Raw genomic sequence first — 12,500 nt, 5'->3', positions numbered from 1 at the left:
AGTGAGAAAGTGAGAGTGGAGAGAGAGAGACAGAGAGAGAGAGACAGAGAGAGAGAGAGAGAGAGAGAGAGACAGGGAGACAGAGAGAGAGAGAGAGACAGACAGAGAGAGAGAGACAGACAGAGAGAGAGAGAGACAGAGAGAGAGAGAGAGAGAGAGAGAGAGAGAGAGAGAGAGAGAGAGAGAGAGAGAGAGAGAGAGAGAGACAGAGACAGAGACAGGGAGAGAGAGAGAGAGAGAGAGAGAGAGAGAGAGAGAGAGAGAGAGAGAGAGAGAGAGAGAGAGAGAGAGAGAGAGAGAGAGAGAGAGAGAGAGAGAGAGAGAGAGAGGAGAGGGAGAGAGAGAGAGAGAGAGAGAGAGAGAGAGAGAGAGAGAGAGAGAGAGAGAGAGAGAGAGAGAGAGAGAGAGAGAGAGAGAGGGAGACAGAGAGAGAGAGCAGAGGAAGAGCAGCTAAAGGAAAGGCAGATGTATGAATACAGACTTGTAGAAATGGGCCAGAGCGTGCAGCATTGTTGTAGAGTATGAGTGTATAAATAGAGTGCGTGGTATGGTTGATTCATTAGGACTACAGCCTATATTTAACTGAAAGTTGGCAGAGACTACTGGTCAGTCTCCACACACACTCCCACTTTCATTCTCTCAGCAGTGGGATAGGGTGTGTGTGTGTGTGTGTGTGTGTGTGTGTGTGTGTGTGTGTGTGTGTGTGTGTGTGTGTGTGTGTGTGTGTGTGTGTGTGTGTGTGTGTGTGTGTGTGTGTGTGTGTGTGTGTGTGTGTGTGTGTGTGTGTGTGTGTGTGTGTGAGGTCTTACTCTGTGACTCTGCCCAGGGTGTATCTCCATGGTAACGGAGGGCTCTATGACAGAGCAAGGCCTGGCCAGACCGCCTGTCCGTCTCTGCCCCGGAGAGAGGTGCATCATGGGACCAGGCCTGCGTCTGTGCCGGCACAGAGAGCCCCCCTTGGCCTGCTGGATAACGGCAAACACACAGCCCTCTGGGAAGGGACTGCAGACTCGGAGGTCGACCAGGGCTGAGGCGGGACGGGGGGCGGGGGCGCTTGGGAGGATCAGGGGTCTTCACTGGACAAGAACAGGACTGGACTGACATGGGTCTCTTCAAAACACTGCCTGATAGAGTTCCCTAATCAATCAATCAATTAATTAATCAATAAATCCATCAATTGAGCAATCAATCAATCCATCAATCTGGTTATATAAAACATTTCCATCTAACTCCATTCACAGCCCTGATTTCCATAGTTAGTTTCCATTTTATTTTCCTTAGAGGAGAATCCACTGTTAGACCAGGCCCAGTATTACTCTACAGGAGAATCCACTGTTAGACCAAGCCCAGTATTACTCTAAAGGATAATTCACTGTTAGACCAAGCCCAGTATTACTCTACAGGAGAATCCACTGTTAGACCAAGCTCAGTATTACTCTACAGGAGAATCCACTGTTAGACCAAGCCCAGTATTACTCTAAAGGATAATTCACTGTTAGACCAAGCCCAGTATTACTCTACAGGAGAATCCACTGTTAGACCAAGCTCAGTATTACTCTACAGGAGAATCCACTGTTAGACCAAGCCCAGTATTACTCTACAGGAGAATGCACTGTTAGACCAAGCCCAGTATTACTCTACAGGAGAATCCACTGTTAGACCAAGCCCAGTATTACTCTACAGGAGAATGCACTGTTAGACCAAGCCCAGTATTACTCTACAGGAGAATGCACTGTTAGACCAAGCCCAGTATTACTCTACAGGAGAATCCACTGTTAGACCAAGCCCAGTATTACTCTACAGGAGAATGCACTGTTAGACCAAGCCCAGTATTACTCTACAGGAGAATCCACTGTTAGACCAAGCCCAGTATTACTCTACAGGAGAATGCACTGTTAGACCAAGCCCAGTATTACTCTACAGGAGAATCCACTGTTAGACCAAGCCCAGTATTACTCTACAGGAGAATCCACTGTTAGACCAAGCCCAGTATTACTCTACAGGAGAATCCACTATTAGACCAGGCCCAGTATTACTCTACAGGAGAATCCACTGTTAGACCAAGCCCAGTATTACTCTATAGGAGAATCCACTATTAGACCAAGCTCAGCATTACTCTACAGGAGAATCCACTGTTAGACCAAGCCCAGTATTACTCTACAGGAGAATCCACTGTTAGACCAAGCCCAGTATTACTCTACAGGAGAATCCACTGTTAGACCAAGCCCAGTATTACTCTACAGGAGAATCCACTGTTAGACCAAGCCCAGTATTACTCTACAGGAGAATCCACTGTTAGACCAAGCCCAGTGCAGTACAGGAGGGACTGACATGTCCTGACTTGCTGTGAGAGAGAGACCAGAGGGGAGATCAGATGAGAAATCTGAACACGGTGTGGGGGGAGGGAGGTGTGTGTGTAGCTGCAGTTAGAGTGTGGGCAGTTTCACACACACACACACACACACACACACACACACACACACACACACACACACACACACACACACACACACACACACACACACACACACACACACACACACACACACACACACACACACACACACACACACACACACTGTTTTCCGTTGCACATATTTGCACTACAACTCCTGATTTTACTAACGGACGACTGGAAAATGAGTTGACCAGCTGAGCCAGGTGCTCTGGAGCTGGAATAGAATTACATATCTGGAATGTCTAAGGGAGCCGTGAGGAATGGGTTTGAATAGAATACATATCTGGAATGTCTAAGGGAGCCGTGAGGAATGGGTTTGAATAGAATTACATATCTGGAATGTCTAAGGGAGCTGCGAGGAATGGGTTTGAATAGAATACATATCTGGAATGTCTAAGGGAGCCGTGAGGAATGGGTTTGAATAGAATACATATCTGGAATGTCTAAGGGAGCCGTGAGGAATGGACTTTCAGAACTAGATTCCTGTGTTTTTTAGGACCAGATTTCCAGGTGTGTTTCTGTGTGGAGGAGACAGGAAGAGGCAGGAAAGACAGACTACTGTTGTCGAACGAACACTCTCCACACAGAAACATCTGACTCTACACTCTCCACACAGAAACATCTGACTCTACACTCTCCACACAGAAACATCTGACTCTACACTCTCCACACAGAAACATCTGACTCTACACTCTCCACACAGACACATCTGACTCTACACTCTCCACACAGAAACATCTGACTCTACACTCTCCACACAGAAACATCTGACTCTACACTCTCCACACAGAAACATCTGACTCTACACTCTCCACACAGAAACATCTGACTCTACACTCTCCACACAGAAACATCTGACTCTACACTCTCCACACAGAAACATCTGACTCTACACTCTCCACACAGAAACATCTGACTCTACACTCTCCACACAGAAACATCTGACTCTACACTCTCCACACAGAAACATCTGACTCTACACTCTCCACACAGAAACATCTGACTCTACACTCTCCACACAGAAACATCTGACTCTACACTCTCCACACAGACATATCTGACTCTACACTCTCCACACAGAAACATCTGACTCTACACTCTCCACACAGAAACATCTGACTCTACACTCTCCACACAGAAACATCTGACTCTACACTCTCCACACAGAAACATCTGACTCTACACTCTCCACACAGAAACATCTGACTCTACACTCTCCACACAGAAACATCTGACTCTACACTCTCCACACAGAAACATCTGACTCTACACTCTCCACACAGAAACATCTGACTCTACACTCTCCACACAGAAACATCTGACTCTACACTCTCCACACAGAAACATCTGACTCTACACTCTCCACACAGAAACATCTGACTCTACACTCTCCACACAGAAACATCTGACTCTACACTCTCCACACAGAAACATCTGACTCTACACTCTCCACACAGAAACATCTGACTCTACACTCTCCACACAGAAACATCTGACTCTACACTCTCCACACAGAAACATCTGACTCTACACTCTCCACACAGAAACATCTGACTCTACACTCTCCACACAGAAACATCTGACTCTACACTCTCCACACAGAAACATCTGACTCTACACTCTCCACACAGAAACATCTGACTCTACACTCTCCACACAGAAACATCTGACTCTACACTCTCCACACAGAAACATCTGACTCTACACTCTCCACACAGAAACATCTGACTCTACACTCTCCACACAGAAACATCTGACTCTACACTCTCCACACAGAAACATCTGACTCTACACTCTCCACACAGAAACATCTGACTCTACACTCTCCACACAGAAACATCTGACTCTACACTCTCCACACAGAAACATCTGACTCTACACTCTCCACACAGAAACATCTGACTCTACACTCTCCACACAGAAACATCTGACTCTACACTCTCCACACAGAAACATCTGACTCTACACTCTCCACACAGAAACATCTGACTCTACACTCTCCACACAGAAACATCTGACTCTACACTCTCCACACAGAAACATCTGACTCTACACTCTCCACACAGAAACATCTGACTCTACACTCTCCACACAGAAACATCTGACTCTACACTCTCCACACAGAAACATCTGACTCTACACTCTCCACACAGAAACATCTGACTCTACACTCTCCACACAGAAACATCTGACTCTACACTCTCCACACAGAAACATCTGACTCTACACTCTCCACACAGAAACATCTGACTCTACACTCTCCACACAGAAACATCTGACTCTACACTCTCCACACAGAAACATCTGACTCTACACTCTCCACACAGACATATCTGACTCTACACTCTCCACACAGAAACATCTGACTCTACTTCCTCTTCTGGCCAACAGATGGGGCAAAAGAATACCCACAATACACCCTCTGTAACAGACACACCCTCTGTAACAGACACACCCTCTACACCCTCTGTAACAGACACACCCTCTGTAACAGACACACCCTCTACACCCTCTGTAACAGACACACCCTCTATACTCTCTGCCTCTGTAACAGACACACCCTCTGTAACAGACACCCTCTGTAACAGACACACCCCCTGCCTCTGTAACAGACACACCCTCTGTAACAGATACACCCTCTGTAACAGACACCCTCTGTAACAGACACCCTCAGCAACAGACACACCCTCTGTAACAGACACCCTCTGCCTCTGTAACAGACACACCCTCTGCCTCTGTAACAGACACCCTCAGCAACAGACACACCCTCTGTACCAGACACACCCTCTGCCACTGTAACAGACACCCTCTGTAACAGACACCCTCTGCCTCTGTAACAGACACCCTCTGTACCAGACACACCCTCTGCCTCTGTAACAGACACACCCTCTGCCTCAGTAACAGACACACCCTCTGCCTCAGTAACAGACACCCTCTGCCACTGTAACAGACACCCTCTGCCACTGTAACAGACACCCTCTGCCACTGTAACAGACACCCTCTGTAACAGACACACCCTCTGTAACAGACACCCTCTGCCACTGTAACAGACACCCTCTGCCACTGTAACAGACACCCTCTGCCACTGTAACAGACACACCCTCTGTAACAGACACCCTCTGTAACAGACACACCCTCTGTAACATAATAATATAATATAATAATATAATATATATGCCATTTAGCAGACGCTTTTATCCAAAGACACACCCTCTGCCTCTGTAACAGACACACCCTCTGCCTCAGTAACAGACACACCCTCTGCCTCTGTAACAGACACCCTCTGCCTCAGTAACAGACACACCCTCTGCCTCAGTAACAGACACACCCTCTGCCTCTGTAACAGACACACCCTCTGCCTCAGTAACAGACACACCCTCTGCCTCAGTAACAGACACACCCTCTGCCTCTGTAACAGACACCCTCTGCCTCAGTAACAGACACACCCTCTGCCTCAGTAACAGACACACCCTCTGCCTCTGTAACAGACACACCCTCTGCCTCAGTAACAGACACACCCTCTGCCTCAGTAACAGACACCCTCAGCAACAGACACACCCTCTGTACCAGACACACCCTCTGCCTCTGTAACAGACACACCCTCTGCCTCAGTAACAGACACAACTTCTGCCTCAGTAACAGACACCCTCTGTAACAGACACACCCTCTGCCTCTGTAACAGACACACCCTCTGCCTCAGTAACAGACACAACTTCTGCCTCAGTAACAGACACCCTCTGTAACAGACACACCCTCTGCCTCTGTAACAGACACACCCTCTGCCTCAGTAACAGACACACCCTCTGCCTCAGTAACAGACACACCCTCTGCCTCAGTAACAGACACACCCTCTGCCTCAGTAACAGACACACCCTCTGCCTCTGTAACAGACACCCTCTGCCTCAGTAACAGACACACCCTCTGCCTCAGTAACAGACACACCCTCTGCCTCTGTAACAGACACACCCTCTGCCTCAGTAACAGACACACCCTCTGCCTCAGTAAAAGACACACCCTCTGCCTCAGTAACAGACACACCCTCTGCCTCAGTAACAGACACACCCTCTGCCTCAGTAACAGACACACCCTCTGCCTCAGTAACAGACACACCCTCTGCCTCAGTAACAGACATATAGTCTACTTATTCAATGTTGTACAGTTCAAGTAACTGTTGTGAGACTTACATGAAGTATTTAGATGATTGCTGTAGTTTTTCAAAAGCAAAAGAATGATGAAGGTTAAAAAGGTTAAACAATGAGACAATGTTGTCATGTAATAGTTATGAAATAGTTACATGATCACAGGATCTGATAATGACGTAAAAGGAATAATTGATTTGATGGGACTGATTCAAATGAGGCGATGATTTACAATAACACATAATGTAATCATTACCAGGCACAGATTACAAGGAATTTACAACTATTTGAATTCCTTATCGGCTGAATGGATGTATTCGCAGTCCCTTATAAAAGTGTTTGTGGAAAATTCGCTGCAGACAAAATAGAGTGTCACAAAATGTTGCCAGAAGTTTGCAAATGTTTGCCACTTGTGATGAACCTGCGGCAAACCTTTGGCAACAGTCATATTTATTGCCAGTAGTGGCAATCATGTTTAACGGAAGCCGTTTCGAGTGAACACATGAATTCCAAGACAAGTAACTGTTGATGAGCAATCAAGGTGATTATAAAATTTGTTGGAAAAATTTAAACCAAGCTAGCTACCTACAAAAGTTGTCCGGTGAGTATCTAACTTATTAATAAACTTCCTAATACATGTTAAAATGACATTAACTAATTGATGGCTAGTTAACAATGGAATGTATTATGGGATAGAATGATAAGAGTTATTTTATTTTGGAATTGAACAAGTCAGTAAAAACAAACAATGTTGTCCTGTCTGAGTTGGCGCCCCCCCGGATTGTGCCATGGCGGAGATCTTTGTGGGCTATACTCGGCCTTGTCTCAGGATGGTAAGTTGGTGGTTGAAGATATCCCTCTAGTGGTGTGGGGGCTGTGCTTTGGCAAAGTGGGTGGGGTTATATCTTCCTGTTTGGCCCTGTCCGGGGGTATCATCGGATGGGGCCACAGTGTCTCCTGACCCCTCCTGTCTCAGTCTCCAGTATTTATGCACAGTAGTTTATGTGTCGGGGGGCTAGGGTCAGTTTGTTATATCTGGAGTACTTCTCCTGTCTTATCTGGTGTCCTGTGTGAATTTAAGTATGCTCTCTCTAATTCTCTCTTTCTCTCTTTCTTTCTCTCTCTCTGAGGACCTGAGCCCTAGGACCATGCCTCAGGACTACCTGACAACTCCTTGCTGTCCCCAGTCCACCTGTCCATGCTGCTGCTCCAGTTTCAACTGTTCTGCCTGTGGCTGTGGAATCCTGACCTGTTCACCGGACGTGCTACCTGTCCCAGACCTGCTGTTTTCAACACTCTGGAGACAGCAGGAGTGGTAGAGATACTCTGAAGGATCGGTTATGAAAAGCCAACTGACATTTACTCCTGAGGTGCTGACTTGCTGCACACTCGACAACTACTGTGATTGTTATTATTTGACCATGCTGGTCATTTATGAATATTTGAACATCTTGGCCATGTTCTGTTATAATCTCCACCCGGCACAGCCAGAAGGGGACTGGCCACCTCTCATAGCCTGGTTCCTCTCTAGGTTTCTTCCTAGGTTTTGGCCTTTCTAGGGAGTTTTTCCTAGCCACCGTGCTTCTACACCTGCATTGCTTGCTGTTTTGGGGTTTTAGGCTGGGTTTCTGTACAGCACTTTGAGATATCAGCTGATGTGCAAAGGGCTTTATAAATACATTTGATTGGATTTGATTTGACGTGTTGTGTTTGTTGACAAAAAAACAATTTGTTGATCCAGGGAACCCCCTTCCCATTTGTACTTCTTGTTTACACATGGAGGGAGCTTACCAAACCAGTTATTAGACCTCTTTGCCATAGCTGTTGGTGTTTTTGGTTTTTGTTGTTAGCCCTGTTGTTTATTTTTGCAATAACAAACATATTCAACACGCATCATATAGTATTGGTTGTATAACAATTACACCTACTGTAATTGAAAAAAGCTTCTCACTTTTCAATAGTTTTTTTTACTGGTTTCAGTTTTGGACTTTATCACTAGGTGGAGACATTGACCATAGTACCCCACGCCCTGACCTCCAACCTGTACGGTTACCAAACACTCTCTCATTAGCACCACCAGCTGAAGAGAGCTTTGTCCCTAATTGTCTTCCCCATGCCCCATGTGAACTTTCCCATTTCCTAAGTGATTATGCTGAAGAAGGCCATTAAAGGCCAACACGTCAATATTTTAAACTTGACTAATAAAACTAAGATTTGTTTATGGTGAGCGAGCTTTGCACCTTTTCCTGTCCCAATGGGAATAGAGTGAACACATTGTATTGATACCAGTTTCAATCTGTCTGTGCCATTGACTAGCTAACACTTGGCTAGCACTTAGCTAGCTAGCTATCGTTAGCTATCATATTTTTGCACAATTAATGTGATAGCTAGCTAGCTAACTAAGGATTTACCTAAACACTTATACTGTATTTTCTGGTGAATACGTTGCTGTCTTTAATACCAATACGTATTTCAATATGCTAGTGTCACTGTTCAATAGTATTTTATTATTCTCATAAATGTAACCCATACAGTCATCCTTTGTAACAATGAGATATTTAGTTGTGTTAAACTATTGGCTAGCGCATCTTGTTCATGTGTGTTTTTCCGTCTCTCTCTCTAGAAGTAATCAGTTACAGGGCAACATGACAGATCGAGGCCTTCAGTCGAACTGAGGAAACATGTGCACCAGGTCAACAAGACTTCTTGCTTTGAGATGTAAGTTAACAATAATTCATTTTTGAATTAGGCAAAGCTCAATTATATGCTTTTCTTCCACCCAGGCCATATATACCCAATTCAGGAAGATGAGACAACTAGTAGACAATGATGAAGTCCCCAGTCTGGATGGAATATCATAACTAGTTGAAGAAAAATCTTGTATACTGTGGCTCTCTAGGAACAGTTGGCCACACATTAAAACATAGATTTAGTAGGCCTAAGTCCCAGTTTATGCTAACTACATCGTTTGTTTATTAAGCAATTATACAAGGCAGAAACGTTGTTTCCCTGCTGAAAAATATATAGAAGGCCAGTTTCAGTGAGAAGCATCGCAACATGCATAGAAACACGCATAGAAACACGCATAGCAACATGCATAGAAACACGCATAGCAACATGCATAGCAACATGCATAGAAACACGCATAGCAACACGCATAGCAACACGCATAGCAACACGCATAGAAACACACGTAGCAACACGCATAGCAACACGCACAGCAACATGCATAGTAACATGCATAGCAACATGCATAGCCACCAAGGCAACTTTGTAACAGCTGACCCAGTTTTTCCAAAGCCAAACCCGCTGGGTCCAGCCGCTGAATCTACCTTTTAAGATACTAAAATCTAAAATGTTTTCAGTATGCTAATGTTGATTTTGTTTTGTGTTTTCTGATTGTTTCAGTTCATGCATTCAACAAGCTTTGGACGAAGGACTTCCATAGACCGTCATCTCCAAAGTTCACTCAAAAAGGCAATAGTTGTGAACTGGGCTTGATTTAGTTGTTGTTGTCTTAATTATCTACATTTTGTTAATGATCTTTTAAACATCCATTGGTTGAAAGCTATTGCTGAATTATCACTTGGCTCATGTAAATTCTGTGTTGCCCCTTTAAACATCCTAACATCTCCATAGTGTTCACATTGTAGCTACATAAACATATTAAATAAACTCTTTATTTGGGAAAGATCCCGTCTTTGCTCGTTTCTTCATTAGCAAATTTGGATTTATTTGTATATTTTAAGATATTGAATGTTGTTTAGTATATTTAGCATGTTTCGTTCTCCCTGTGAGAAGAAAGTTAGTTTAAAGTTAATTGAAAGTTAATTTAAAGTTATATGTGATTGGGTTTATGAAGATACAACATTTCAATGTTGTTAACACACAGTAACCAAAAACCGGATCTCATTTGCATTTTCATGTTCGCCACAAGTTTCCCAGAATTGTTTGCCAGAAGTTTACAAGTTTTTTAGATAAGGGGTTTTGAACATACAACAGTTTATCATCAACATACTCACCTTAAATACTTCTAGGTGGCAGTTTCCTGCTGGTTCCCTAGTGGCTACGAACTCTCCTTCCCGTAACTCTGATTGGCCGTTTGGAAGGTGTGTCTGCTCCGAGACAGTTAGAGCATCCTTGGAATCCAGGTAATTTCCTGAGTGTCCCTCTCCTCCCCCCCCTCCCTCGCTTTCTCTCTCTTCCACTGTAGACAGACATTCTAAGGGATCTCTGTCTACCTCTGTCTCTCTCTCTTTCTGAGTCTCTCTCTCCAGCCTTGAGTGTGGCTCGTGATTCTCTACTGTGGCTACAGACGTGTGCCGTGTCTGTCTCTCTGTCTGTCTGTCCATCTGTCTGTCCGTCTCCAATGAGCTCACACACACCAGGCCGTTAACGCTTGATGAGTCCGGACTCACCCTCCAGGCCTTCAGCATCACCTGAGGAGACCGTCTGCCTATTAGAGGAGGGGGTGAGGCAGGGTCACAGGGAGGGGAGCGAGGGGAGTGAGGGGTCAGGGGTGAGGTGGGTGTTGGGGGACACTCTGGGTGGTCTTCACTGCGGAGGGTCAGGGACACACTGTGGACGTAGTCCCCCAGATGCTGCCCTGCTCTGGGGGAGCCCAGCAGCGACCGCTCCCCTCCCTCCTCTGGAGGAGAGAAGGAGCGAGAAGATGTCCGCCATTTTCTAGCCGTCTCCGCAACATTGCTGAAGAACTTAATCAGACCCCCAAAATGTCCGCCTTTGCTGTCAGAGTGCTTTGGAGCCGCTGGTTGAAAGTCCCTGACGCTCTCGAAGTCCACCGAGCCGTAGTCAGAGTCCATGGTCTTGTCCAGTGTGTGGAGCTCTGAGTCAAAACTCCTCTCTGAGTAGGCCGGGTTCCCCTTCCCCAGGACAGAGATCCTCCTCAGGTAACTCCACACGTCAGCTCTCTTAGATCTCCTCCCACCCAGCGGGACCTTGGGGCCGCCCCTCACACTCTGCTCCTCACACACTCCTGCTGATGTACTGTTACAGTTAGAGGATTGGTTGGCCTGCGCCTGCGCCTGGACCTGAGGTCTCTTGGAGCAGGAGATTCTCTCTGTGGGCTTAGAGCCGTTCTGGGTAAGAGGCTCCACTAGTGAGTGAAGATGGTGTCTGTTCAGGGTAGCTGTCAGATCCATGTCCTCAAATGAGCAGTCGAACTCGGCGGTGTGTCCGGCATATGAATGCCTCTTTGCACGGTGGCGGAGTGTGCTCCTACAGGGGTGCAGGCCGGGCGAGGGGAGGAAGTCCCGGCAGAACGAGTCGTCCTCCGTCTCTCCATCTCTGAACTTAGTGCTGGACCCAGACATCTTACCCACCCTCCCCTTGAAGACACCCGGAGAGCGGAGCTTCTTGATGGAGCGGACCTTGTCAGCAAAGGACAGTTTAGGGATGAACGCCTCCTCTCCAGGGAGGATCATGGAGTGAGGTCTTCTGTTATCCAGCTCTGAGGCCACTCTACGCCGGGTCAAGATCTTCCAGATGCCCCCAGTCGCTCTTGTTCTACGGTTGACCTCCGGGCGCTCCTTTCCAGGTGTCTGAGGGGGTGCCTGGGTGTCTGCCTGTCTATCCCCAGCCTCCTGCCACTCTCTCTGGGCTTGGCCTGGCCCCGGACCTTCTCCATGACCCTCTCCCTTCCCAGTCTCCTGGATAGATACGGTGCCAGTTTCATTCTGCACATCCAGAGACACTTTGAAGACTTTATTGACGAACCCGTTGGGGTCGCTGCTTTGGGAGGCGGGGCTGTCCATGTGTTCCATCCTCTCTCATCTCATCCTACTACAGCTCTGTCAGTTATCAGCTCTGTCGGCTATCAGCTCCGTCAGCTACCAGCTCAGTCAGCTATCAGCTCCGTCAGCTATCAGCTCAGTCAGCTACCA

At 46.4% G+C, this 12,500-nt stretch overlaps 1 protein-coding gene across 4 annotated transcripts in view; it reads right to left on the bottom strand.

Moving 5' to 3' along the window:
• Positions 1 to 12,498, bottom strand: part of LOC124011498 — a 109,223-nt gene extending 96,725 nt beyond the window's left edge. For all 4 annotated transcript variants that reach the window (XR_006834590.1, XM_046324931.1, XM_046324930.1 and 1 more), the window contains exon 1: positions 10,620 to 12,498. Coding sequence is in view for 3 of the 4 variants with exons in the window: in XM_046324931.1 (XP_046180887.1) it covers positions 10,620 to 12,380 (1,761 nt within the window). In the remaining variant the exon portion in view is untranslated. The remainder of the gene's footprint in view (positions 1 to 10,619) is intronic.
• Between the last annotated feature and the right edge of the window lie 2 nt (positions 12,499 to 12,500).

Source organism: Oncorhynchus gorbuscha, linkage group LG23 (genome assembly GCF_021184085.1).
Source record: "Oncorhynchus gorbuscha isolate QuinsamMale2020 ecotype Even-year linkage group LG23, OgorEven_v1.0, whole genome shotgun sequence".
Taxonomy (NCBI): Eukaryota; Metazoa; Chordata; class Actinopteri; order Salmoniformes; family Salmonidae; genus Oncorhynchus; species Oncorhynchus gorbuscha.
This window is presented reverse-complemented; position numbering and strand designations above follow the sequence as displayed.